The sequence below is a fragment of the Pteropus alecto genome, unplaced genomic scaffold, assembly GCF_000325575.1.
Source record: "Pteropus alecto unplaced genomic scaffold, ASM32557v1 scaffold276, whole genome shotgun sequence".
Classification (NCBI taxonomy): Eukaryota; Metazoa; Chordata; class Mammalia; order Chiroptera; family Pteropodidae; genus Pteropus; species Pteropus alecto.
The window spans coordinates 113,791-139,099 of record NW_006438074.1 but is presented as its reverse complement, the minus strand read 5'-3'; the positions used below and the strand labels follow the sequence as shown (position 1 = coordinate 139,099).

Here is a 25,309-nt window from a genome sequence, read left to right as displayed (position 1 = left end):
TATTTGAAGGAAGAGTGTTCCGGGGAGAGGGAAGAGCCAGTAGGCTGGAGTAGAGTGAGAGGGTTAAAGTAGTAAATGAGCTCAAAGACAAAATAGGGAGCCTGATCATTTAGGGCTTTGGCTTTTACTTGAATGAAAGAAGAGATTCACTGTAGGGTTTTGAGTAGAGAAGCAACATGACCTGACCTAGACTTTAAAGATTAATCTAGTTGAGAATAGACTATAGAGGAACAAGGTAGAAACAGGAAATCAATTAGGAGGCTACTGCAAATATCCAGAAAAGGGATGAAGGTGGCTGAGAGGCAGGGTATTGAGATACAGGATATGGCTTAAAGGCAGAAACAACAGAATTTCTTGTTGGACTGGTTGTAGGGTATAGACATAAATGAGTCAAATATCACTGGGCTAAAGCCTGAAGGTTTTGGGGATGAGCAACCAGAAGGATGGAGTTGTCACCAAGAACTGCTGGGGTCTGGGGCACTCTGATATTAAGAGATCAAGCAAAAGAGAATGAACCACCAAAAGAGACTGACAAGGATAAACCCATGGAACAAATGAAAGAGATCAACTGGGTCCAATGCAGCTGACAGGCTAAGTAAGTCTGAGTTTGAGACTGATCCTTGGTTTAGCAATGTGACAGGCATTAGAGACCTTGACGACAGCAATTTTTGGTGGAGTAACAAATAGGGTCAAAAACTTAGAGTAAGATGAAGAGAGAGTAGAAGAAATGAAATTGGAGATATAAGCAACTCTAATAAGGCATTTTGCTCTAAAAGGAAGGAGAAAAACAGCGTGTAGCAGGTAGGAGTAGTGAGGTCAAAAGGTTTTATTTAATTGAGAATGCTTTTATGAAATGGGAGTGAAAAAATATTACTGAGTCACACTTTTGAGATGTTCAACTAGACAGGGATAAAAAGAACAGAACTAGACATAAAGAAGGAAGGTGTATTTTGTTACTATGCTCTATTATACAATCAATACTAATCTGCCTATTAATATGTGTATATTGAAATATCTCTAGGTTTTCTCACAGGTAATTAAAAGATAACTTTAAAATTGAGCTATTAATGTTTGATGTGTACATAATAAGTAAAATTTTACATGCGTACAAAAAAATATTACAGCAGTTTCAAATGCACATTGACCTTAATGTTAATACAGCAGTAAGTATAGCCATGTTCTAGAATCATTATCCATATTAAACGATCCTGGAAACGGCCCAAGTAATGAGACCCAGGTAAGAGGAGACCTAAAAGAAATTAAAAAAAAGTAATTGTTCAAGTTTGTTTTATTTTGTCATGTGAATCTTCCAACTTGATAACTCACTTGGAACTAATTCACAACTCTTTTGACCCTCCCTTTACATCAAGAATAGAAACAATTCACTGCATGTCAGGAAGCATTAAATTCTTTACAGGAGCAGTTAGAAGAAAAAAATCCATAGCTGATAATAAAGTCAAAGATATATTTTCCAGAAAAACAATAAATTAGAACCTACTATATAAAAACCCAAATATATGTTAAATGTATTTTAAAAAGTATTAAGTACTGTATATAAAAGCCAACCTCATAATAATGATTTAAAATGTGGATAGTTTTATATACATGCATATAAAAATGTTTTGTTAAGTTTACATAAAATGCTACCTATCTCACTGTACAAATACTTTTAAAACTTTTTCTCTCAACATTATGTCTGAGATTTGCCCATGTTGACTGCAAACAGCAGTCATTCATAGTAACTGCAATGAGAATTCATTGTATGAATATAGGTGAATTTGAATATTTATTTCCCTGTTGATAAGTATTTCATATGCTTCCAATTTTTCACTATTTTAATAATGCGGAAGAAATGATCTTTGTGCAACTCTGCTTCTACAAAGTGTTGTACAGGAAAGAGTTAACACAGAACTGACTGCTATCCTCTGAAAGGCCTTCTTATAAAGTTGTCCCTTGAGTGGCATCTGGGGACTTGTATTTCAGGTTCCTCTTCCAGGTGATTGTACAAATTTACACATACCCTAGGCAATACTTGGTAATGTCACACTTTTTAAATTTTTGCCAATCAGAAGTGTGTGAAATGTTACATTTACTTAATACTTTATAACAGGGGTCCCAAAACTCTGGGCTGTTTTGTTAGTGGCCCGTTAGGAACTGGGCCTCGCAGCAAGAAGTGGGCGGCAGGTGAGAGAGCAAAGCTTTATCTGTATTTGCAGCTGCTCCCCAGAGCCAGCACCACAGCCTCAGCTCCATCTCAGATAATCAGGCATTAGATTCTTTTAGGAGCACTGGTCCCTGGTGCCGAAAAGGTGGGGACCGCTGATTTATATTCTTGGTTGAGTATAATGAATTTGCTAATAAAGTGTAATTTCTACTTTATCATTGACCAAAGCTTTTATGTTATCTTGCCTTGTAACCTTATCAGACTAAGTTGCTATATAATAATCAGATATGAGCAAACTCCTTAAAGCTCGTTAATCTGATATTATATGTTAGTTTTCACTATTCATGTTTAAGATATTGCATCAACTTGATATGAACTCATTATAAAATCATGGAAATTTGGGGAGATAAAGTGTTTTCTTGTTTCAATGGTGGGACTATAACCTGATTTAATGCAAGAAAATGTTTTTTATAAATTGTCAAATCACCTTAATGAAATTTTCTCTTAGTATTTTTTCTTTTATAACTTCATTTACCTTAAAATAAAGAGCAAGAGATATACTTCTATTTCATATTTAGTCTTTCAAAGTAATAGAATCTGTAAAATGGCTAGATCAAAACCAACCACTTGGTTGGTTTCGTGTGTTCATTTTTCTGTACTTTGAATAGATTAGTGAGGATTTCTTAAGCACAACCCATTTACTTACCTAAACTTCCAGCTACCATTGCAGACTGCAGTGCAGCGGTCAAACTTGGGACCATCTGGTAGTAGTACACTGTATCTGCACACACGCAAGCTGTGGTGCCCACTACTCCTGGCCAACTCTGAGTAGGTCGGGGAAACCCCACCAAGAACAAAGGAAGGGTGAAGAGGGGGAGTAAGGGAGAAGAGAGTAGTGTAGAAAAAACTATGACAACCAATACAAATGGAGAGAAGACAATATTGAGTATACATAAAGTGGTGGTTGATTTTCTACGTTTTTTCTCCATCCATGATGCCAAAAGTACAGTCACAGCAAACTGCAATTTAGAGATGAACTGAATCAGACGATCACGCATGATGCCAACCTGTAGAGATGTAAAAATGACTTTTTTATTCTTGAAAAATCTTATTCTTAAAAACGATCTTTATTCCTTATTCTTTATGCTAGTCATTTCATGAATTTTCAAGATCATAAAAGAGAAACTGTATAATTTTATTACTGCCTCAATATTTTTGAGGAAATAGCCTTTATATAAGATTCTTTGTTATAATTTTCTCCAACCTCGGAATAAATGAGACTACTTTTTTTTAAAAAGTTTGGGCTTCCTTATAAAGAGAAATAGTACTAAAGAGAATTGACAGAGTGCTATCTAAATCTTAAGGCTAAGCCTTGCATTACATATTGGTTAATTCATGAGAACTAAAAGTGGTAAAGAGTTAAGCAACTATCCTTAATTTATCCTTAGAGAGCATTTAACATATTAAGAAACAAGTCATGCCATAAGACAAACCTCAGTAGATTGAAATCACACTAAGTATGTTCAGTGTTCATACAAATCCCTCACAGTATGTTTTTCAACCAAAACAGAATGAAATCAACACTAGAAAGAAATCTAAAAATTAAAAGACTCATTCCTAAATAACCAATGGGTCAAAGAAGAAATCACAAGATAAATAAGAATATATTTTGAGATGACTGAAACAAAAATACAACATACCAAAATTTGTGATACAGCTAAAACATTGCTCAGAGGGAAATGTATAGCTTTAAATGTCTATATTAAAAGAGAATAAAGATCTTAAATCAATAACCTAACCTTCTACTTTAGGAAGCTAGAGAAATTAGACAACAGAAAACAAACAAAACCTCAAGTAAGCAAAAGGAAGGAAATAATAAAGATTAGAGCACAAATTAATAAAATAGAGAATAGAAAAACAACTGAGATAAATCTCAATGAAACCAAAAATCTAATTTTTTATATCACAAACCCGACAAGCCATTAGCTAGACTGACCAAGAAAAAAACAGAAGGCTCAAATTAGTAAAATCAGGAAAGATGTAACATACCATCTTATAGAAAAAAGTGAAAAGAATTATAAGAGAATACCGTGAACAACTGTGTGCCAATAAATTAGATTACTTAGATGAAACTGAGAAGTTTCTAAAAAGACATGAATTATTGAAATTGACTCAAGAAATAGAAAATTGGAATAGATCTATTACAAGTAAAGAAATTGAATTAGTAATTTAAAAGCTACCCAGAGAGAAAAGCTGAAGCAAAGATGGCTCCCATACTACAAAATATTTAAGATATGTACCGAGTACTGCAAAACATTTTAGAATAATTAATACGAAATTCTCAACTGATTCTATGAGGTGAGCGCTATTACAATATCTAAACCAAAGACATGACAAGAAAAAAAATATATATCCAACCAAATCCTGGAACACATAAACAGGATTATACACCATGACCAAGTGACATTTATTTCAGGAATGCAAAGTTAGTTTAATAGCCAAAAATCAATGTATTCACCATGTTAACAGATTAAAGGACCCAAACCACATGATCAGTTCAAAAGACACAGAAAAAAACATTTGACAAAATCCAACATTCATGATAAAAAGACTTAACTAGGAATAGAAGGAAACCTCTTCAACCTGAAAAAGAGTATCTATGAAAAAACAATAGCTGATATATTTAATGGTAAAACACTGACATCGACTTAATAGAGAAAGACTCAATGCTTTCCTCACAGGATGTTCATTCTTACTCCTATTCAATATCATATTAGAGGTTCTAGCCAGGGCAATTATCTTTAAAAAAAAAAACAAAAACAAAAAACCACCTACAGCACCTCATATTCCTAGGTTGTCTCCCATCCAAGCACTAACCAGGCCCGATCCTGCTTAGCTTCTGAGATCAAACGGGATCGGACGCGTTCGGTCTAGCCACGGCAACTAGCTAAGAAAATGAAATGAAAGACATCTAGATTGGAAAAGAAGAAGTAAAACTATCTTTACTACATCTAGTTTGCAGATAACATAATCTTATATATAGGACATCCTAAGAAATCTACTAAAAATCTATTAGAACTAATAAAGGAGTTTAGTGAGGTTTCAGGATACAAGATTAATATTGAAAAATCAATTTTATTTTATACCATGGCAATAAACAAGCCAAAAAAATGAATTAAGGAAACAACTGCATTTATAATATCATCAAAAAGAATATAATACTTAGGAATAAATTTAATAAAAGCGTAAGATTTCTACATTGAAAACTACAAAACATTATTGAAGATCTAAATAAACGTAAAAACATCTCATGTTCATGGATCAGAAGAATTAATTTTATTTTATTCTATTTACCTACAGCACCTGGTCTTCCTAGGTGGTCTCCCATCCAAGTACTAACCAGGCCTGACCTTGCTTAGTTTCTAAGTTCAGATGGGATCGGGCGTGTTCAGGGTGGCATGGACGAAGATGTTAATGTTTTTAAGATGGCAATAATCTCGAAACTGATCTACAGATTTGAGGCAATTCCTATCAAAATCTCAGATGCCTTTTTGCAAAAGCTGAAAAGCTGAAACTAATATTTATATGTTAATGCAATGGTATCAGAATAGTCAAAACAATCTTGAAAAAGAAGAATAAAGTCGGAGGACTCATACTTTCCAAATTCAAAACCTACTACAAAGTTATAGTGATCAAGACAGTGTTGTTAAGGATAGACATATAAATGAATGGAAAAGAACTGAGAGTCCAGACAGACATAAACTCTCACATTTGATTTTTTACAAGGGCACCAAGAAAAGTCATTGAGGAAAGAATAGTTTTTTCAATAAATGGTTATGGGACAATTGTATATTCATATACAAAAAATAGATTTGGAACTCTACCTCACATCATATACAAAAATTAACTCAAAGCAGATCACAGATCCAAATGTAAGAGCTCAAACTGTAAAACTCTTAGAAGAAAAAATAGTAAATCTTTATGATCTTGGAATAGGCAGTGTTTATTAGATATGACACCAAAAATACACAAGACAAAAGAAAAAATAAACAACATTAACAAAGTGAAAAACTTTTTGCTTCAAGGACATTATTAAGATAATGAGAGACAACCTACAGAATGGGGGAAAAATTTTGTTTATCACATATCTGTCAAGTAACTTGTATCCACAATATATAAAGAACTATTACAACTCAGTGATAAAAAGACAACCCAAGTGTGCAAAAGAGCTGAATAGACATTTCTCCAAAAAGCCTGTACACATGGCCAATAAATATATGAAAAGATGTATCATTTAGAGAAATGAAAATCAAAATCACAATGAGATAGCAGTTCATACCCATAGGAATGACTATAATGAAAAAGTCAGATAATAACAAGTATTGGTGAGAATGTAGAGAAATTAGAATTTTCATACATTGTTGGTGGGAATGTAAAATGGTACAACTTTAGAATAATAGTAACACTTTGAAGTGTTAAACACAGAATTACTGTATGACTGAAATTCCAGTTCTAGATACACAAACCCAAGAGAAATGAAAATATATATCCATATACAAAATTTGTACACAAATGTTCATATCATTATTGAAAATAGTCACGAAAGGAAACAACCTAAATATCTATTGTCTGATGAATCAAGCAACCAAATGTGTATATGCATAGAACAGAATATTATTTGGCAATAAAAAAAATAAAATATGCAATGCAATATATATATATATATGACTTACTGTTGAATTGTACACTTGAAAATTATTGAATTTCATTAACCAATGTCCCCATAAAAAAAAAAATACATGCTACAAAATGAATGAACCTTGAAAACATACAGGTGAAAGCAGCAAAATGTAAAAGACTAAATATTGTATGGTTCCATTCTTGTGAAATGTCCAAAACAGGCAAATCCATAGAGACAGAAAGTAGATTAATGGTTGCTGGGACTGGATGGGAGGTGAACAGGAATGAGGAATGACTATTAATGTGTACGAGGTAACTTTTGGAGATGTTGAAAATTTTCTAAAATTAAATTGTGATAATGGCTGCAAAATTCTGAATGCATACTACTGAACAGCATACTTTAAGTGGATGATTTATGGTATATGAAACATAACTCATTAAAGCTGTTAAAAATACACTTACCAATAAGAGTCTGATTCCTGTATCCAGGCTTCTGTTCCACCATATATCTGTATTAGAGGTCAACAAGTGCACTGCTGATACAATGACTGTCTCCAATAAAGCATTTTCTGTATTCTGCCATACCTGTAGTACACATATTCTCTACTTTATTAGGTAGAATCTGATAATCTAAATAAACTGTTATAGTAAACAAAATCACAATTAAACTTAGGAATAGGAAAATATTATTAAGTGCATTATCAGGATTACCATTCTAAAAGCTCTTGTGAATCCAATGGAGACAGACACTGAGTAGAGCCCTTGTAAGGAACTGTCCAATGAAAGAAATGCTATCATAGCAAAAGGCGACACTAAGACAAACGAAAAAGACAAATTTAATTAAGGCAAAGTAACTCCTTCTATCATATTTTATTTTGGCCAATATGAGGTTTTAAAAATACACATTTAAGCAATTAACTTAAAAAAAAAAACCCAATAAACCAAAACATAAAGAACACTTGTATGTAGCATTATACAAATATGGTAATTACATAATATTTCTGTACACTTTGTAGATATAACACAATTCCTACCTAGATTTAGCAAAATCCGTCTGACAACACCAATCTTCATGAGCCTTGCTTGCTTCTCTAAAAATAATGTCACGGTCTGCACATCCTTGGGATAGAAAGGGTTTCGGAAAATTCCAAAGATATAGACACTCTGAATTTCTCTAAGTATCCACAGTATTATAAGTAATATCATCAAAATATAGCCAACAATAGCTTGGGGACTATTTTTGGAAATCTTTGAACAACAAGCAAAGTGATGAAGCAAAATACTTTCTAAGAGAGCCAAGACTAATATAACGATGTAGAAAAGGCATTCCTTCCAAGTAAACTGTTTTTCTGAACCACTGAGTAAAGCCTTAGATTTGGTTCCAACTCCGTGTCTGGTCACACTGTGTTTGAAGACAAAACCCATCTCACTTAGGTTAAGACTCAATAAGAACCCAAGTCCAGTCATAAGAAGAACCATTCCAGTAGTGCTGGGAATGAAATATGATGTTCCAGCAGTTCCAGCAGAGATGATGAACATTATTAATAACCTAGAGAGAAGAAAAAAAGATTTTCTTGAAAAGAACAAAAATGTTCTTTAAGAATAAGTTACATATAGCTTTAATATTTAAAATAATTACCGTGGATGGGTTGACATAGATGAGCCTCCAAGGCCAAACTCTAAAACCTGCTCCATTGCCCATAAGAAAAGTGCATCAGGCGGTGGCAAGGTTCCAAGTGCCCACAGAAAAGGTAAAAATATAAACAGTATGTGTAAAACCTGATTCATTTGCTCTAGAACTGGTATATTGACCATAAACCTATAGGAAAAAAAAAAAACCAAAACACTTAAATCATACAAAATTATAAGAGGACCCTTCCAGGAAAAACAAAATATACACCCCCTATCTCACACACCTCCCCCCCGCTGCAAAAGTACACTTACAGAAAGGTCCTAGTCTCAACTTGCAAAATATCAACACATATAAATTGTGATCATTGTCCTTCCCCTACACCATTAAGTACCTCTACTCAATAATGTCCAAGTTTAGCACTTAATATGTGGATTCAAATGTGGAAAGAAGGAATTAAAGGTAATTTACTGAATAAAATTGAATTTAGAAATCTGTAAAACTGAACTGAGCCAAGGGAAAAAATGTCTAAACTACATTGGCTGAAATTCTAACAATGATTCTTTAAACTGTAAAATGTTTTAATTTAAAATTGCAGGTAACTCTGGAAAGCCAGAGCCTTACTGATGTTCACACATTAGTAGCTAGCAAAGAGAGGAAGCTCTCAATACATTACTTTTTGGAATGAGGTAACGAAACGCCTTGTCTGGAATACAACAATGTCATAGTACTTATGAGTTTCAGAGATAACTTTCAAAAGAGAAAACTAAATCTCAAAACTTATAGCATAATTGTACTTAAATACCTGAGCTGCTAGAAATCAGTCAAGGAGAAAGGCAACTTCTCTGTAATAATCACCACTTAAGTGTATGTTAACAGTCCTGAAGCAAATGTATAGTAACCATGGATATAATAATGGCATAATGTGTTTGTTCACACGTATACCGGGTATGCCAACTAATGCACTCTGCCTCATAATGTATGTCCTTCAAATTTTTATAAGCAGAGAAATAATGAACACAAGGTTAACAATGTGATGCTAAATTAGAGGACAATACTTTTTGTAGTACAGTTTCAAAATAAAATTCATTTTTTTCTGAGAAGAAAACACTGAAGTAACAAAGAAAACTGAAACACAATAAGCCACAGGAAGGTCAAGGAAAACATGCAGATTTGTATAGTTTTTTTAAAAAGACAATACTAGTTAACATATTCAAAGATAGGATAATTTGTGTAAAAAAAATGTATACTCAGGAAATATTTTATCCAAGTTCAATTTACCACCCCGAAAATCATTTTGTTCTTAACATAAATGATAAGCAACGGCACAGAAAAACGTTATACACAAGGATATCAGAAATAAATATAAGCACATGTAACTAAAGTTACCATTGATTACTTTCTTGTTTATATGACTCAGGCCCAAGTAGATGATTATTGTGATTTTTTTTGTATGAAAATGTTTAAATTCTAATATTTCTGATAATGTAACAGGAATTTTCTATGGCAAAAAATCTGAGCCCTCGAGAAAAAATGGAATCTAACCATAAAAATATTTTAAATTCTGTATACGCATTATGACCCATATACTCCCCAAAAGATGTTCCTTATAGTAGATGATGTAAATATGCATCATTCATTCAAACAGTTCCTGAGTGCATGAACAAAGCACTGTAGATTTAACACTTGTCTTTGATAAAACTACACAGAAAGTCATTTAAAATTATTAATACACATCTGTACTGGGTAGAATAAAGAATGGGAAAAGAGAAAAGATTACTACACTGTGGGACTCATCTCTTCAACTTTCACATTGTCTGAAATAAAATTAAGATACAATTTGATATATTTGACAACTGTCCAAATTTGAATAGTGTACACATTTTATACATTATGTCTATAGTATCATACTTACTGTATAAAGATCATCTTGATTCCTTATTATTTTGCTAATCAGAAGCTAAACGTTTTCTAAAAGTGAAGCGGGAGGTATTTTTTCTGTACAAAAATGTCATTTAAAAAATAGATTTCAAAACTGCCTCTTTTTAGTTACAAAGTTTTCTTTGTAATTATCAAACTGTAAACATTAAAACTGTATGTTAAACTCAACTAGAATGTAGTGAAAAACATTTTATGCTTTTTCGTTTAGAAATGGGTAATGTGGAAAGTCAAGGTAACCAAATTATAAATTAACTGAGTTGTTTTTTTTTTAAATTCAAGAACCTAGGGCATCATTTTAAATGCAAATATGTATTATAGAAGGTATATAATTTCCGATTTTGGAAATGGCACAGTAAGATAGTAAATCAATAATCTATTCTGAAAATAATCCTATAAACTTAAATCTTTCAAAAGGAGTAACATGTATGTACATACATTTAAACTCAACTTTATTGTTAACTTTTCAAAATCAAGGATTTAATTATATTTTATAGTTAGTAAACAGTAGTGGTACTAAGAAACCATTTATAAATGAATTTCCCATAAAGTAATTCTCCTCTTAGATGTTTGATTAGATGAAGAACTACAAGGGTATTATAGTGTCCAATGGTTCCTAAATGTAGCACAATTAGAAGAGATTAAGAGTTAAAGAATAGGAGATACCTAAGAGTAGGTCAGTTTCAGTACACAGGCTGCCTAAATATTTTTAAATGCCTTGTTTTATTTTGGGCTGCAATAACAAAAATATCATACACTAGGGTGGCTCAAACAATAGAAATTTATTTCTCATAGTTCTGGAAGCAGAACGTATGAGATCAGAGTGCCACCGTGGTGGGTTTCTAGTGAGAACTCTCTTCCTGGTTTGCAGACAGCCAATTTATCATTGTATCTTCACATGGTAGAGAGACAGATCAAAGGCTCTAGTGTTTCCTATAAAAGCACTAATTCCATCAGCCTTGGGCCACCCTGATGATCTAATTACCTGCCAAAGACCCCATCGCCAAATACCATCACAATGGGGGTCAGGGCATCAACTCATGAATTTTAAGGGGTCACATACATTCAGTCTATAACATTCCACCCCAGACTTCATGTTCTTATGTACAAAATACATTAATTCCATCCCAGCAGCTTCCAGCATCAATTCTAACGTCCAAAGTTTTATTTAAAAGTCATCTAAATCAGATACAGGCAAGACTTGAGATACTATTTATCCTGAGGTAAAATTCCTTTCCAGCTGTGAAACTGTGAAAACAGATAAGTTATTTGCTTCCAAAATACAATGTAGGACAGGTATAGAATGGACACTCCTATTCCAAAAAGGAGAAACAGGAAAGAAGGAAGGGATGACAGGTCCAAAGTAAGTCCAAAACTATTCTCTGCCTTCCAGGTCCCTATGGTGGAAATGTCACCCAAACAGCTCTAGATGGGGGTCCTATCCCTATGGGTGTACCAGCCCAAGGCTTCCAGCAGAGGCTTTCTAGCTTTGAAATTTGAGGCATTAGTCCTGTTAATCTCTGAAATATTTTCAGGGTCATTTTTCCAATCTTTTTAAAGAATAGTGCCTGTTCACAGCCAAAGAGGTCTATCATTCCCATCCTATCAAATCTAATAGTCTAACAACTTTCCTTCATTACTTCTGGTCTCTGTCCCCTTTAGTTTAAACTGGCAGTGTGTCTGCCCATATAATCCCATAAACCATTTAATGATAGTCCAGCCACACCCTTGGTGTTCTCTTTAGAAAACGTTTCCTCATTTTTTGCAATATGAGTAAGTCAAAAGTTTTCCAAACTTTCAAGTTCTCGTTCCTTTTTGCTTAGCAATTCCTTCTTCAGTTCATCTGTTTTCTTTCATATTTTACTATAAGCAGTCAAGAGGAATCAAGCTGTTCCTTCAATATTTTGCTTAGAAATTATTCAGATATGTATCTAATTTCATCACAAGTTCTTCCCTCCACAAAACATTAGAAAATAGTTCACCCAAGTTCTTTGCTGCTTTATAACAAGGATTGCCTTTCCTTCAGTTTCTAATAACATGTTCTCATTTCTTTCTGAGACCTCACCAGAATCACCTTTAATGTCCATATTTCTAGCATTCACTTCAAAACTCTTCCAGCCTCCACCCATTACCCAGTTCCAAAGTCACTTTGTGCTGGCTGGAAAATTAGTGCTTGGCCATCACCCATGGGAACATAGGCTGTCACCCATGGGAACATAACATTCTAACAATAAGCTTTCTGCTTCTGAATCCCCGCTTGCACAACTGACCTGTGGGTTGACAGGTAGTGAATAGGAGAAAAATAGACCTTTGTGTTTAAGACAGAATGAGGAATGAGATTTAGGGCTTAAAAACGCTGTACCTCTACATTTCAGGGCTGCTTAATTTGGGGTCTGTGTACCCCTGGCAGACCTAGCTGGCTGAATAAAGAGTATGTTTCCTATAACTCACTGATTTCTGGTGGTTCATGTGTCTTTCGGGGGCTGGCGGCTACAACAACTTCTACACTTTTAGGTTATTTGTTACAGAAGCATCCCCGCCTCTTGGTATGACAATCTGTCTTAGTCGACTTGGGCTGCCATAACAAAATACTGCAGACTGGGTGGCTTAAACAACAGAAATTTCTCAGTTCTAGAGGCTGGAAGCCTAAAATCAGAATGGCGTTCCGGTTAGGTTCTGGTGAGGACATTCCTCCTGGCTTGTAGAAAGCCAACTTCTCATTGTTTCTTCACATGGTAGTGAGAAAGAGATCAAGCGCTCTAGTATCTCTTCTTATAAGGGCATTATTAATTCTATCATTCCAGGATCCCATCCTCATTATCCCAATTACCTCCCAAAGACCCCATCTCCAAATACTGTCACATGGGGTGTTAAGGCTTTAAATACATGAATTCAGAGGGAACACATTCAGTCCACTATATGACTGTGCATTTCTACCTGGACACTAACCTGTGAAAGAGAAAGCTGCAATCTACAGAAGCAGAGAAAGAAAAGTCAGATTTAGAAAAAGCAAGTAAAAGGGGTTATCAAACAATTTTGTTAAAAACCTACTTTCTATTTTCTTCTTTATCAAATTGATTAAAAAATTCAATTTCTTCTAGTTACTATAACAAAATTAGAAATAAATTATTCTATTTATCTTAAATCCACTCAATCTGTACATAATATTTATGTATATAAATTTTAAATTCTTCATTTTCACCTCACAGGAAAGTTCCATATCTTTTCATAGGTTTCAGCCAGGCTATCTTATTTACCTTATCTTATAAAGGGGTTTTCTTTTTTACTTCTCAATAACATTTAATTACTGCTTTAGCATGTATGTTTAACTGAAATTAGTCCTAAGAGAGTAATCATCAAAACAACCTGTCACTCAGTGGTTTGGCCCTGATGACTTTCAATCCACAGATTCATTTGTTTTTAATACTAAGAAGAATACTCTTATTATGTATGATTAAAAACAAAACAAGATATAAATTATTTGATAGCTTATTACCTGTGTGCAAGATCTACAGAAACAAAGAAAAATATATAAAGAGGTCTCATAAGAGGAGTGATTTCATAAGTATCCTGGGTTTGGAAAGTCGCAGTCTCTATAGCTGTGTTTACAATTAACGAATATTCTCCTGTACATAATGTTATCCATCCAAAGAAAAACAGTAAAACAGTGCCTCCTGCATTGCCATATAGCAAAGTTATTCTATTCGGGAGTAGATACCATGTTCCAAGGCCACATACTAACCCAGCGAGAACAGAATGAAAAACTGTATTGGCTATATATTTCTTGCCAGGAATTAGAAATTTGATAGTCTCAGCACTGGCACAACTTGTAAATTCATGCGCATCTTCCTGTGCTAAGATATCTGTGGTTAGTATTCTTTCTACTGTCACTGATTTGTTTCTGGCATATAAACTTGTAAACTGGATGACAAATGCAGTGCCAAGCATTAGTCCACCTGAGAGTGCTGCCGTGTAATAGTCTTCCAGGATGCCTAATTGGTACAAAAGTGTTCCAATTCCACCTAAAATCCATGGCATCAGAAAAAGGATAATTTGATTAACATATATGTAAGAAGGGGCACAGTAGCCTAATTTGAGTCTTGGGCCTCCAAGAACAGTCTGTGGAAAGCGCTTCAGAAAGAAGTCCTTTTTGTAATCATTCAGCAGAGGCACATCTGGACTCATCCTTCTCACTCAGGATTATTCTGAAAGCACATCCTTTTCTGTAACATAGAAATCTCTAAAAAAAAAAAAGAAAAAAAGGGGAAAAGTCACTATTTGAAAATGCCATACTTAAAACATGGGAAGGGGGAACCCCATATTTCTATTTATCTCCTTAGTTCAAGGGCAGGATTTATAACTTCACTTCTCTAGCACCTCCCCATTTCCTGACACATACCTGGCACTAAATGAATAGTTGCTAAATTGTTTTTTATTTGGAAAAAATCATATCTATTATTAACTTATCTAGAACTTAATATCTAAAATTAGATCTTAAGTCAATTGACATTTTTAGATTTTGAGGTCAAAATAAAGTTTACAAAATCAAAACTCTCAACTCAACTCTGCCAGTGGTTTAACTTATCATTTCCCTGAGGGCTTTTGTTGTTTAACTTTTTCCTCTATTACAAGAGTCAGCAAAATTTTTCTGTAAAAGTCCAAAAGTAAATATTTTAGGCTTTGTGGACCATAAGGTCTCTGTTACAATGACTCAACTCTGCTATTGTAGCAGAAAAGCAGCCACAGATAATATATACATAAATGAGTTATGAATGGTTCTGTTCCAATAAAACTTTACAGTATTTACCCAAACAGGCTGTGGGCCAGATGTAGCCTATAGGTCATAGTTTACCAACCCTTGCCCTATAAAGTAAAGATATCCTCTATAATTCCCTTGAATTAAAACAGACAGAGAAATGGAAAACAAATAGAAATACTAAGCGTTAGTCACATCCCTTAATTATAGTAAATTTAGGCTTTTCCAATAATTTAGTCAAAAGCTGCTAAAATAGTAGCATTTCTATAAAAAGCCACTGGCAGCTCAGGTAGTAGGAAGACCAATGAACTGGAAATTAAAAGACTTCAGGTGTCAGTGTAATGCTTACTACTAGCTACATTACCACAGGCAAACCACTTCATGATTCAAATTTAGTCTTTCTGTTGGTTTCCAAAAATCTACCAGCAGTAAGAAAGCATTTGAAACAATAATAGGACCTGTATATGCTTTAGTCTAGATTACTTTAAAGGCCACAAAAATCTAAATGTCAAATAACATGAGTCTCTTCTCTTCAACTTTTCTGTTTCCTAGGATATACTCAGGAACTTATTCTGAAAAACAGTTGCCTGACACAGGTCAGCTAGCAAAGTATTACCCCAGGGATCATATGCTGGGCTAGAAAAGAAAAACTGTGTTTAAAGTCTTCTTCATAAAGACAGATATATAGACCAATGGAATAGAATAGAAGAGATTGGGCACATTCAGGGTGGTATGGCCATAGACTGGAATAGAATAGAGAGCCCCAAAATAAACCCTCACATATATGGTTAAACATTTGACAAGGGTATCAAGATCTTTCAATGGGAACAGTCTTTTCAACAAACAGTGTTGGGAAAACTGGGTATCCACGTGCAAAAGAATGAAGTCAGACCCTTATCTAACACTATATACAGAAATTAATTCAAAATGAATAAAGGACCTAAATGAAAGCCCTACAGCAATAAAACTCTTAGAACTAAATGTAAGTCCTAAAGCAATAAAACTCTTAGAAGAAAACACAAAACAAAAGCTTCTGACATTGGATTTGGCAATGACTTCTTAGGTACGACACCAAAGGTACAGGTAACAAAAGAAATAGACAAATTGGAATTAAAAAAATGTGTACACCAAAAGACATTCTCAACAATAAAAAGGCAACACACAGAATGGGAGGAATTATTTGTAAATAATATACCTAATAAGGGATTAATATCCAGAATATAGAGAAAACTCCGAAAACGCAACAACAACAACAACAAAAACAACCCAATTTGAAAACTGGCAAAGGACTGAAATAGACATTTCTCCAAAGAAGATATAAAAATTACAATAACCAAATGAAAAGATGCTCAACATCAGTAATCATTAGGGAAATGCAAATCAAAACTACAATGAGCTACTATCTCACACCCATTAGGATGGCTACTATCAAAAAACCAAAAAACAAGTATTGGCAAGGATCTGGAAAAACTGGAACCCTTGTACACTGTTGGTGGGAATGTAAAATGGTACAACCTCTGTGGAAAAAACTATGATGGTTCCTCAAAAAATTAAAAATGGAATTACCATATGACCTAGGAATTCCACTTCTGGATATACACTCCAAAGAACTGAAAGCAAGGCCTTGAAGAAATATTTGTATAGCCATGTTTATATTTATAGCAGCATTACTGACAGTAACTAAAATGTGAAAGCAACCCAAATGTCCATTGAAGGATGAATAGATAAGCAAAATGTGGTATATACTTACAAAGGAATATTATTCAGCCTTAAAAAGGCAATCCTGCAACATGCTATAACGTGGATGAAACTTGAGGACATTATGCTAAGTGAAATAAGCCAGTCACGATAAGATAAATACTGTACAATTCTACTTATATGAGGTACTTAGAATAGTCAAAACCATAGATAGAAAGTAGAATGGTGGTTGCTATCGGCTGGAGAGAGAGAATGGTGAGTTATTGTTTAATGGGTATAGTGTTTTACAAGATGAAGAGACATGGGGATGGATGGTGGTGATGACTGCACAACAATGTGATAAGGTACTTAATATCACAGAACTGTACATTGAAAATGGTTAAGGTGGTAAACTTTGTTATATATATTTCACCACCCACAAAACATTTTAAATAGTCTTTCTGCAAGTCAGTTCTACCCAACCAAAATCAGCCCTGAAGAGAGCTTTTGGGCATCGCGAAAGGTTTTGGGATCACCATTAAGAATTACTGCTTTATAGCACCTCTTGTTATTGTTAAGAAGATCTTTATAAATATTTATTATTTTACATTTTCAAGCCACTGCTCTTAGTTCTGCATAAAACAAGGCATAGCTTTTACTTACATCCAAGTACTCACAAAACAATAGAACCACAGGGCCAAAAGGAACCTTGATGGTTCAATCTCAAGGTATGAAGATTGCTTCCCTCTCTCTGAAAGAGCTTATCTCCTGTACTGATGTCAGGCTCAGTGACATCATATTCTGAATAATTATTCTGTATAAGCCATAGGGTAAGTAAAGGCATACTACTGTTATTGGGGGTAAACATTCTGATTTCAATTATATATGGAAGATGCCATCAGACAGAAAAATGAACTGGGATGGCTGGCCTGGGAGTTCTGAAGAGTGGGGATATGCCGAATTTTCCTCAAGAAGTTAGGAAAAACTGGCCCCTCCTGCTCCACTGACATAAGTCAGGAACAAGATAGTATTTGATAGAATACTCTGTGATTATGTTCCAAACAGTGGAATATTCTGAAGATGTACCGTTGAAGCGGAAACATGGAAATATGCCCACAATATGTTGAAAATTAAAACATACTGATGATCCTGTTTGTATTAAAAAAAAAGTACATACACTTGCATGTATACATGGCTGTGCAGTTTGTATTGGTGTAAAAAGTTTGTGAAGGCATATACACTAAGCTGTGTTTGTGTATTTTACATATAACATTTTCATATCTCTTCAAATTACCAAATATCCTCTAGAACTCTCAACCCCATGCCTCGCAATTATATCCTGTACTTTTCATTCTGGGTGCCTCTGCTCAAGCCCTCTCCTTTGCCTATGGTCTCCTCTACTCTCTTCCCTAATTAATAATCTTAGTCAACTTTTATCAATCAGTCTACTCCTTTCAGAAAATTCTGCAGAACACTCAGGCCAAACTGTGTCTCTCTTCTCTCTGTATATCAAAAATATTGCTTGTTCATACTACTCAACTTGTAAGATGTATCAACATAAGGCACTTCTTGCATTGTTCACTTCTTCACATGTTAACTATACGTGTTTTTTCTTTACTAAAAAGTTATTTGTGGGTAGGGGCTAACACTTGAGGTACTTCTGATTCTCCATAATATTTAGTAAAATACCTTCACATGGAGAGGCATGTAATACATTAATGGTATAGCTTAAATAAGATAATTAAAGTAGGAAAACATTAAATATTGCTGTTTTTTCAAATGGAAAGTTGAGAGTACATATATTGTTTGAAAACTTCTTCTAGCACATCCCACCCGACTCAAAACAGTAAACCCATAAACTCTTTATTCCTAGGAATTGTTTAGAAAGTATTTTCACTTATGTTTATTATGGAAAAAATAACAGTTTCTATTGATAGTATTATTGGCTCAGAGAAGATTTTTGCCTAGAGCAGTACATCCCAAAGTAATATAGGAGCAGGATGGGCCTGAGGGATATACATGGCTGTGTTTCTCCTGTGGAGAAGGAAGTGGCTGGAGGATTTTAACGTGTCAGAAGTCCAATTTTGTTTCCGTCCTACGCTACACTTTAATTTTCTTCATTATAAGGATGGAAGAACTAGTTCATATCAGCAGAGAAAAGCAGATGTAGAACAGCAGGCACAAGGAGCAAAATAAGGCAGGAACGATCAATAACAAAGTGAGAGCAGACCAAAAAGTATGAAGAGAATATAAATTCCCTTAAGAAGCCTTAGAAGCATGGGGGAGGACATTGGATAGTGATTTAAGTTATTTTAATGGGGTATTAAAAGAAAGGCTGAAGGATACAGTATTACTTGCTATATGAGAATAAAAAAATGAAAACTTTTTGGACTTTACAAAATGGACTCCATGGGGGCCATGACAGTAATGTCAACTTAAACATAAGGGGAACGCCCTTAGGGTGTAACTGGACTGCTCAAAACTATGACTGTCAACCCCCACTTGTAAGAGTTGATAAGCATGAGGAGCCCCACCTTGTAAGGTCCATATAAGATTAACACCTGACTGACGATGTTCAGCCTAAGCTGATGAGCATCATGGATGATGCACTAGAGTAAAAGACTCTCTGACCTTTGGTCCCATTGTGGGACTTGCGTGCAGTTCTCCATGCTGTCAGTCAACAGAGTTCACTTTGGATATGCTAAGGACTTTCACCCTTTGCTCTGTCCTTTAAGACTCTGTACTCTCCCTCTCTGTGTGTTGTGTGTTAACCTGTGTGGGTGCCTGATTGGTTTATCTGAGACAGTTCCACTCAATAAACCTAGCTTTGTAGAAAGACACAAACATTCAAGAGTGTTAGTTACTTCAGTAGCCATTTGCTTGCAAGACTTGGCCTACAGAATGTGTCTTGAAAAGGGTCCTATGGTCAAAGAAGTTTGAGAAATTATACACTAAACAGTCGTCTTGAAGAGTCACAAAGGATATCAGCAAGCTGAAGATTCTGAGACATCTTTGAAGTTAAAAAAAAACACCACCACAGCAAATCTGCTTATAATTTATCATTTGAGTTTCTCAAACTTATTTGACCTGACCATGAAACCCATTTTCTCCACAATATCTAATAACAGATCATGTGTTATAGTGTTTTGTAAAAACTAGTTTTAGAAATATTGGTCTGAGCTTCAATCAGGACCTTTAAGAGTTAGCAAAGCCAAGGAGAATTAAAAATGTATACCAGTCAAGAAGAAATGTCATGAACAAGGGTACACAAGGAAAAAAATTATGAGAGAAATATGACAGGTAGCATGTATATCAGGTTGCTAAAAGAGTGTTTTAAAGTATGGGTATTTTTTCTAATATCTGAAGGATATTAGATACTGGAAATTCATTAAGGCAAGATTTATGATAATTTGATATTGTCTAACTTTAATTACAGATCCTGGAATATTTTTAAAATATTCTCTTTGTAGGAAGTGACACAGAGAGATCTAAATCCTTATCTGGGTTACTATCATGGAAAATAAAATCAGAATAATTGAAATTTAATCCCTGAATGAGAATTTGCATACCCTTTGTAAGACTGTTAATTCCCAAACAGATTGATGCATTTATATGGCTGCTACCTCTGACTGGGCAAAATGAAAAATAGCTCAAGGCTAGTGTGTGGGGGGTGGAGGGCAGGAGCTGAGAAAAGAGAAATTAAGGGATAAAGATGGCATCACAATACCAATTTAGGCCATATGTTTTCTTCATATGTTTCTCTGAAAGTGGGAAAACAAAACAGCCAAAGAAATGTTGCTTTATTTGGAATCTGAGTCATGTTTCTTATGCATTATCCAGAAAGATAGGAAACAAAGATCAATTTGGCAATGTATTAGGAGGAAATTCTTAGTCATCGAAACTTTAACTCAGCAATCATGCAAGGCACCACGTTGAAAATACCTTGAAACAAGGAAAGAGATAACAAAAAGTGGCAGTTTTTTGGGATTATACTATATTTATAGCTAAGTTGGCAAACAGAATTCCTAGAAATAGTTTTAACAATTGTCTGATTTTCATTTAACAAAGGTTACTTAAAAAAAAAATCTATCGTATATTTTTATTGACTGATGTCATTCATTGAATCTATACCTTTTTTTTTTTCCTATTCTATGAGATTTGGGTTGTTTTTTTTTTTTTTAATGGCGAGAACATCTAACATGAGACCTACTCTCTTAATAAATTTTCAAATATACAATACTGTTAACCAGCAACACAATGTTGTACAGTAGATCTCTAGAACTAATTCATCTTGTGTAACTAAAACTTTATATTTATTAAACAGTAATTCTCCATTTTTTCCTTCTCCAATCTCCTGGCAACCATCATTCTACTGTTTCTAGGAGTTTGACGATTTTAGATATCTCATATAAGTGGAATCATGCATTTGCCCTTCTGTGACTGGCTTACTTCACTTACCATAATGTCTTCAAGGCTCATTAATGTTGTCACATATGGCAGGGTGTCCTTGTTTAGGGCTGAATAATATTCCACTGTATGTATATACCACATTTTCTTTCTCCATTTGTTGTTTGCTTCCACTTTTTGGCTATTATAAATCATGCTGCAATAAACATGGGGGTGCAAATATCTCTTTGAGATCCTGATTTCCATTCTTTTGGATAAATACCCAGAAGTGGAATTGCTGGATCATATGATAGTTTTATTTTTAATTTTTTGAGGACCCTCCATACTGTTTTCCATAGTGAATGCACCACTTTGCAATCCACACCAACAGTGTATTTCTCCACATCCTTGCCAACATTTAACTTTTTAAAAAAGTCATAGCCATCCTAAAAGGTGAGAGATTATATTGAACACACACATATTTATTTACTGAGCCCTTCTGCACTGTGCCTCAACTATATTTTTTGTTGTACTTTCAAGAAACTTACTATCATTGAATATACTTGTCAAATTTTAATAAATTCTTCTTTCATATTTTTAATTTCTAAGAGCACTTCTTTAATCCCTGGATGTCCCTTTTCATAGAATCCTATTATTGTTTCATGAATATGGTCTATATCTCTGAGAATATTCATTACCGGTATGTATATGTATTTTCCAAGCGTCACCACCTTTACTAACTTGGAAAACAAACAAAAAAACCTTCATGTCTAGAAAAGAAACAAAAATAAACTGCACCTAAGTACTCAAAAGCAAGACATGAAACAATTTTCAGTTGCTCTGGATAAAAATCACCTGTTACTACCAGAGCAATTCTAAAAAGTATGCCAGGTGGACTTTGTTGATAGCCAAGTGCTAACTGCTGAGGGTACCAGCAGAAATCTAGAGATGCAAAGATAGCTACCTCTAATGATTCTGAAAATACTCTATGAGGTCTTAACTAAATGCCACACCATGGACAAACAGCTAATTCTTGAAGAGCCCTTTGAAAGACATTTGGTCTTAAACATGAAAAATACATTACATGTTATAGTTTATCAATTATGTAGCAAGCACCGTCCTCCCCCCACCAATGAAAGGAAAATCTACCCAAGCATCTAAAAAGAGTCTTAAACAGAAAGAACAAGAACATTAGCATCTCTTTGGATCTATAAAATGGTATTTATTCAAATTCAAGATTTTGGTGGGTCTTCGAATCTAAGAGTTTTCTGTACATTCACAGAAACTGGTTTGTAGAGAAAACTATTACTGGATGGGAAAGGTGATAGATCCCTCAAGGGATCTATTTATTGCAGGTATTGGCAATGCTTCAAAGGTGGAATGATGAGTTCCACCTTTGAACTCATCATTCGGTTCTAGGATTCACCCTCCATATGTGTACAACAGTGGAATATGAGCTGATAGCATTCTATTACTTATGGAAAACTAAGATAGTAGGAAATAGCCAAAGTTCACATCAGAATATCATAAATATGCAGTAGGGCAAGCCAATACTTCTACTCATATCCCAGTCTAGCCTTCCCAAACCTCACACATCTTACCCACTATAAATTCAAATGGGTTAACATGCTTTTCTTTCAAAATCAAGTATCAAGTGAATAAACTGAATACCACTCACATGCATTACCCGAAATAAATCAATTTTACAGAAAAGGGAACCAGTGACATGAAGTGACTTAACCAACACAATGTCAACTGGTGGCAGACTGAGTTTTTCAATCATTCCAAACTACTGCCAAATGAAGGGGAATTTTGAGGATATAGAGAAATAAAAGAATAAAAGAAAGGGTTTTCAGGGAAAGGTGGGCCTGAGAGGTATCTATAGAATGTCAAAATAGGAAAGTTTTGTTAGCTAAGCCAGAATGAAGGCACTGGCATACAGGATTCCTTGATAAGGTGGGAAAGTGTCTAAAAGAAAAGGTTTTCACCACCAACTACATGAAAACACCCACAGAATGGGAAACATGTTTGCAAATCATATATATAATAATGGACTTGTATCTGAGATATATAAAGAACTCCTATTACTCGATAATAAAAACCCAAATAACTCAATTTAAAACTAGGCAAAAGATATGACTAGACATTTCTCCAAAGATAATATACAAATGGCCAATAAACACATGAAACAGTGCTCAACATCATTATTCATTAGGGAAATGCAAACCAAAACCACAAGGAGATAATTCTTCAATACTCTTGACTGGCTATCAAAAAGACAGACAATAAGAAGTATTGGTGAGGTTGAAGGGAAATGAGAACCTTCACATGGTAATGTAAAATGGTGTAGCTTCTTTGGAAAACAGTCTGGCAGTTCCTCAAAAGGTTAAACATAGAGTGACCATATGACCTAGCAATCCCATTCCTAGGTATTTACCCAAGAGAAATAAAAACATAAGTCTACATAAAAATTTGTGCATGGACCTTCATGGCAGAAATATTAACAGCCACAATATGGAAACAACCAAATGTCCACCAATGGATGAAATAAATGTGTAGCCTACAATGGAACACCATTAGGCTATAAACAAGAAAAAAGTACTGATACATGCTACAACACAGATGCCATGAAAACAGAATGCTAAGTGGAAGAAGCCAATCACAAAGGACTACATATACTGTATGAATCCATTTATTTAAAATGTCCAGAATAAGGGAATCTATACAGGCAGAAAATAGATTAGTGTTTGCCTACGGCTGGTGGGGATAGTGAGATGAAACAGCAGAGTTGAGTGATTACTAAAAAGTACAGGGCTTCTTTTTAGGGTGATGACAATGTTCTAAAATTGACTGTACAGTAGTAAAGGTTGCACAGTTATGTGACTATACTAAAAACCACTGAATCCTACATTTTTAATGGGTGAATTTTATGAAATGTTCTTTTTTTACTTTTCAATCATAGTTGACATTCAATATTATCTTATATTAATATTACAAAAGAGAAACAGAAAATGTCCCAACCTGGTATTTTCTGTGGCAGTTAACTAGTAGGCAGGTCTTTAAGTCAGAAATTTAAGAGTAGCATGTAAATTACCGAAATGGCAGTATCTGAACTTGGCATCTGGTTGGATGCTATGATAAAGGTTTGGGGATTTAGTATGGGTGGCAGAGGATACCCAATAATATAATGGCTGGCTTTGCCCTAAATGCAGCTAAAGAAGAAAAGTAATAATAAAGCAGATAACAAATTCATAGGCCTGATAACTTCTGACGGAGTAGACATCATAGAAGTAAACGCTGATCCTCGACAGAGTTGTGGAGAAAGGGAGCAGATCAGTGGGTAAAGAGTTACTCATTCTGGGAGCCATGAGTTGATCAATTTGGGACAAAAGTGGTTTAGCTGGACATGAGAGAAAAAGTACCGTACTAAGGAGCACAGCTTGTGAACTTTATTGGGGGTAACAAGCCATCCCTGAATCAAGACTCAAAAGGCCATTTTCCATATCACAAGTGTCTCTTAGAAACAAAATGCTGTACGTCAACGGGCTTAAACAGTCTTTCAAAAGAAAAGTTAAAACCCCACCGGACTGATGATATATACCTCTAGCGACAGAGTTCATCTCACGTCTTACCAAGTGCAATTAATTGCACTTAAAGGTTTTATAATGAAGAACGAGAAATCTGTCGCAATTAAACTTGCAAGAACAACGTGGCTCTGCACAAGCTTGGAAAGTAAAGCGACCAAGAAGTCTCTAGGTGGGTGTCGGGGATCCAACCTACCTCGAGTCAGCCGAGGGAAGAGGCGAAGCGAAGGCATCCCATGGACTGCGCTTTTGCAGGTAAACCCGGGTTGGGCGCTCCTGCAGGGAGGCTGCTCCAGGTACCGACGCAGAGGCCGAGAAGCTGTGGCTGCCAGGCAACCAGCTCACCTCGGGCGCGCCAAGGCCGGCTCCGCGTTTCCATGGCTAACGTTAACTCCCGCTGGCGCCACCCGGCGCGGAACCCTCCGCACGCTCCAGGACGGGCAATGCTTGCCTGGCTCGCCACGCCCCCCTACGTGCGCTCGCAAATGGGCGTC

General features: G+C 35.0%; 1 protein-coding gene and 1 pseudogene across 4 annotated transcripts in view; both read right to left on the bottom strand.

Moving 5' to 3' along the window:
- PCNX4 (pecanex homolog 4) overlaps positions 1-25,303 on the bottom strand; it is a 35,682-nt gene extending 10,379 nt beyond the window's left edge. Inside the window, exons 1-8 of one of the 4 annotated variants that reach the window (XM_006915093.2) lie at positions 25,012-25,303; positions 13,909-14,652; positions 8,484-8,663; positions 7,879-8,393; positions 7,556-7,656; positions 7,307-7,429; positions 2,871-3,231; positions 1,146-1,249 (exon numbers count right to left, since the gene is read on the bottom strand). In XM_006915093.2, coding sequence (XP_006915155.1) covers positions 1,146-1,249; positions 2,871-3,231; positions 7,307-7,429; positions 7,556-7,656; positions 7,879-8,393; positions 8,484-8,663; positions 13,909-14,597 — 2,073 coding nt within the window. In that variant the 5' untranslated portion in view covers positions 14,598-14,652; positions 25,012-25,303. Of the gene's footprint in view, positions 1-1,145; positions 1,250-2,870; positions 3,232-7,306; positions 7,430-7,555; positions 7,657-7,878; positions 8,394-8,483; positions 8,664-13,908; positions 14,653-25,011 lie in introns of those variants that run through there. The other 3 variants (XM_015591975.1, XM_006915094.2, XM_025049094.1) reach the window with 3 other exon arrangements.
- LOC112482459 lies at positions 5,516-5,634 on the bottom strand (annotated as a pseudogene).
- Positions 25,304-25,309: the final 6 nt, after the last annotated feature.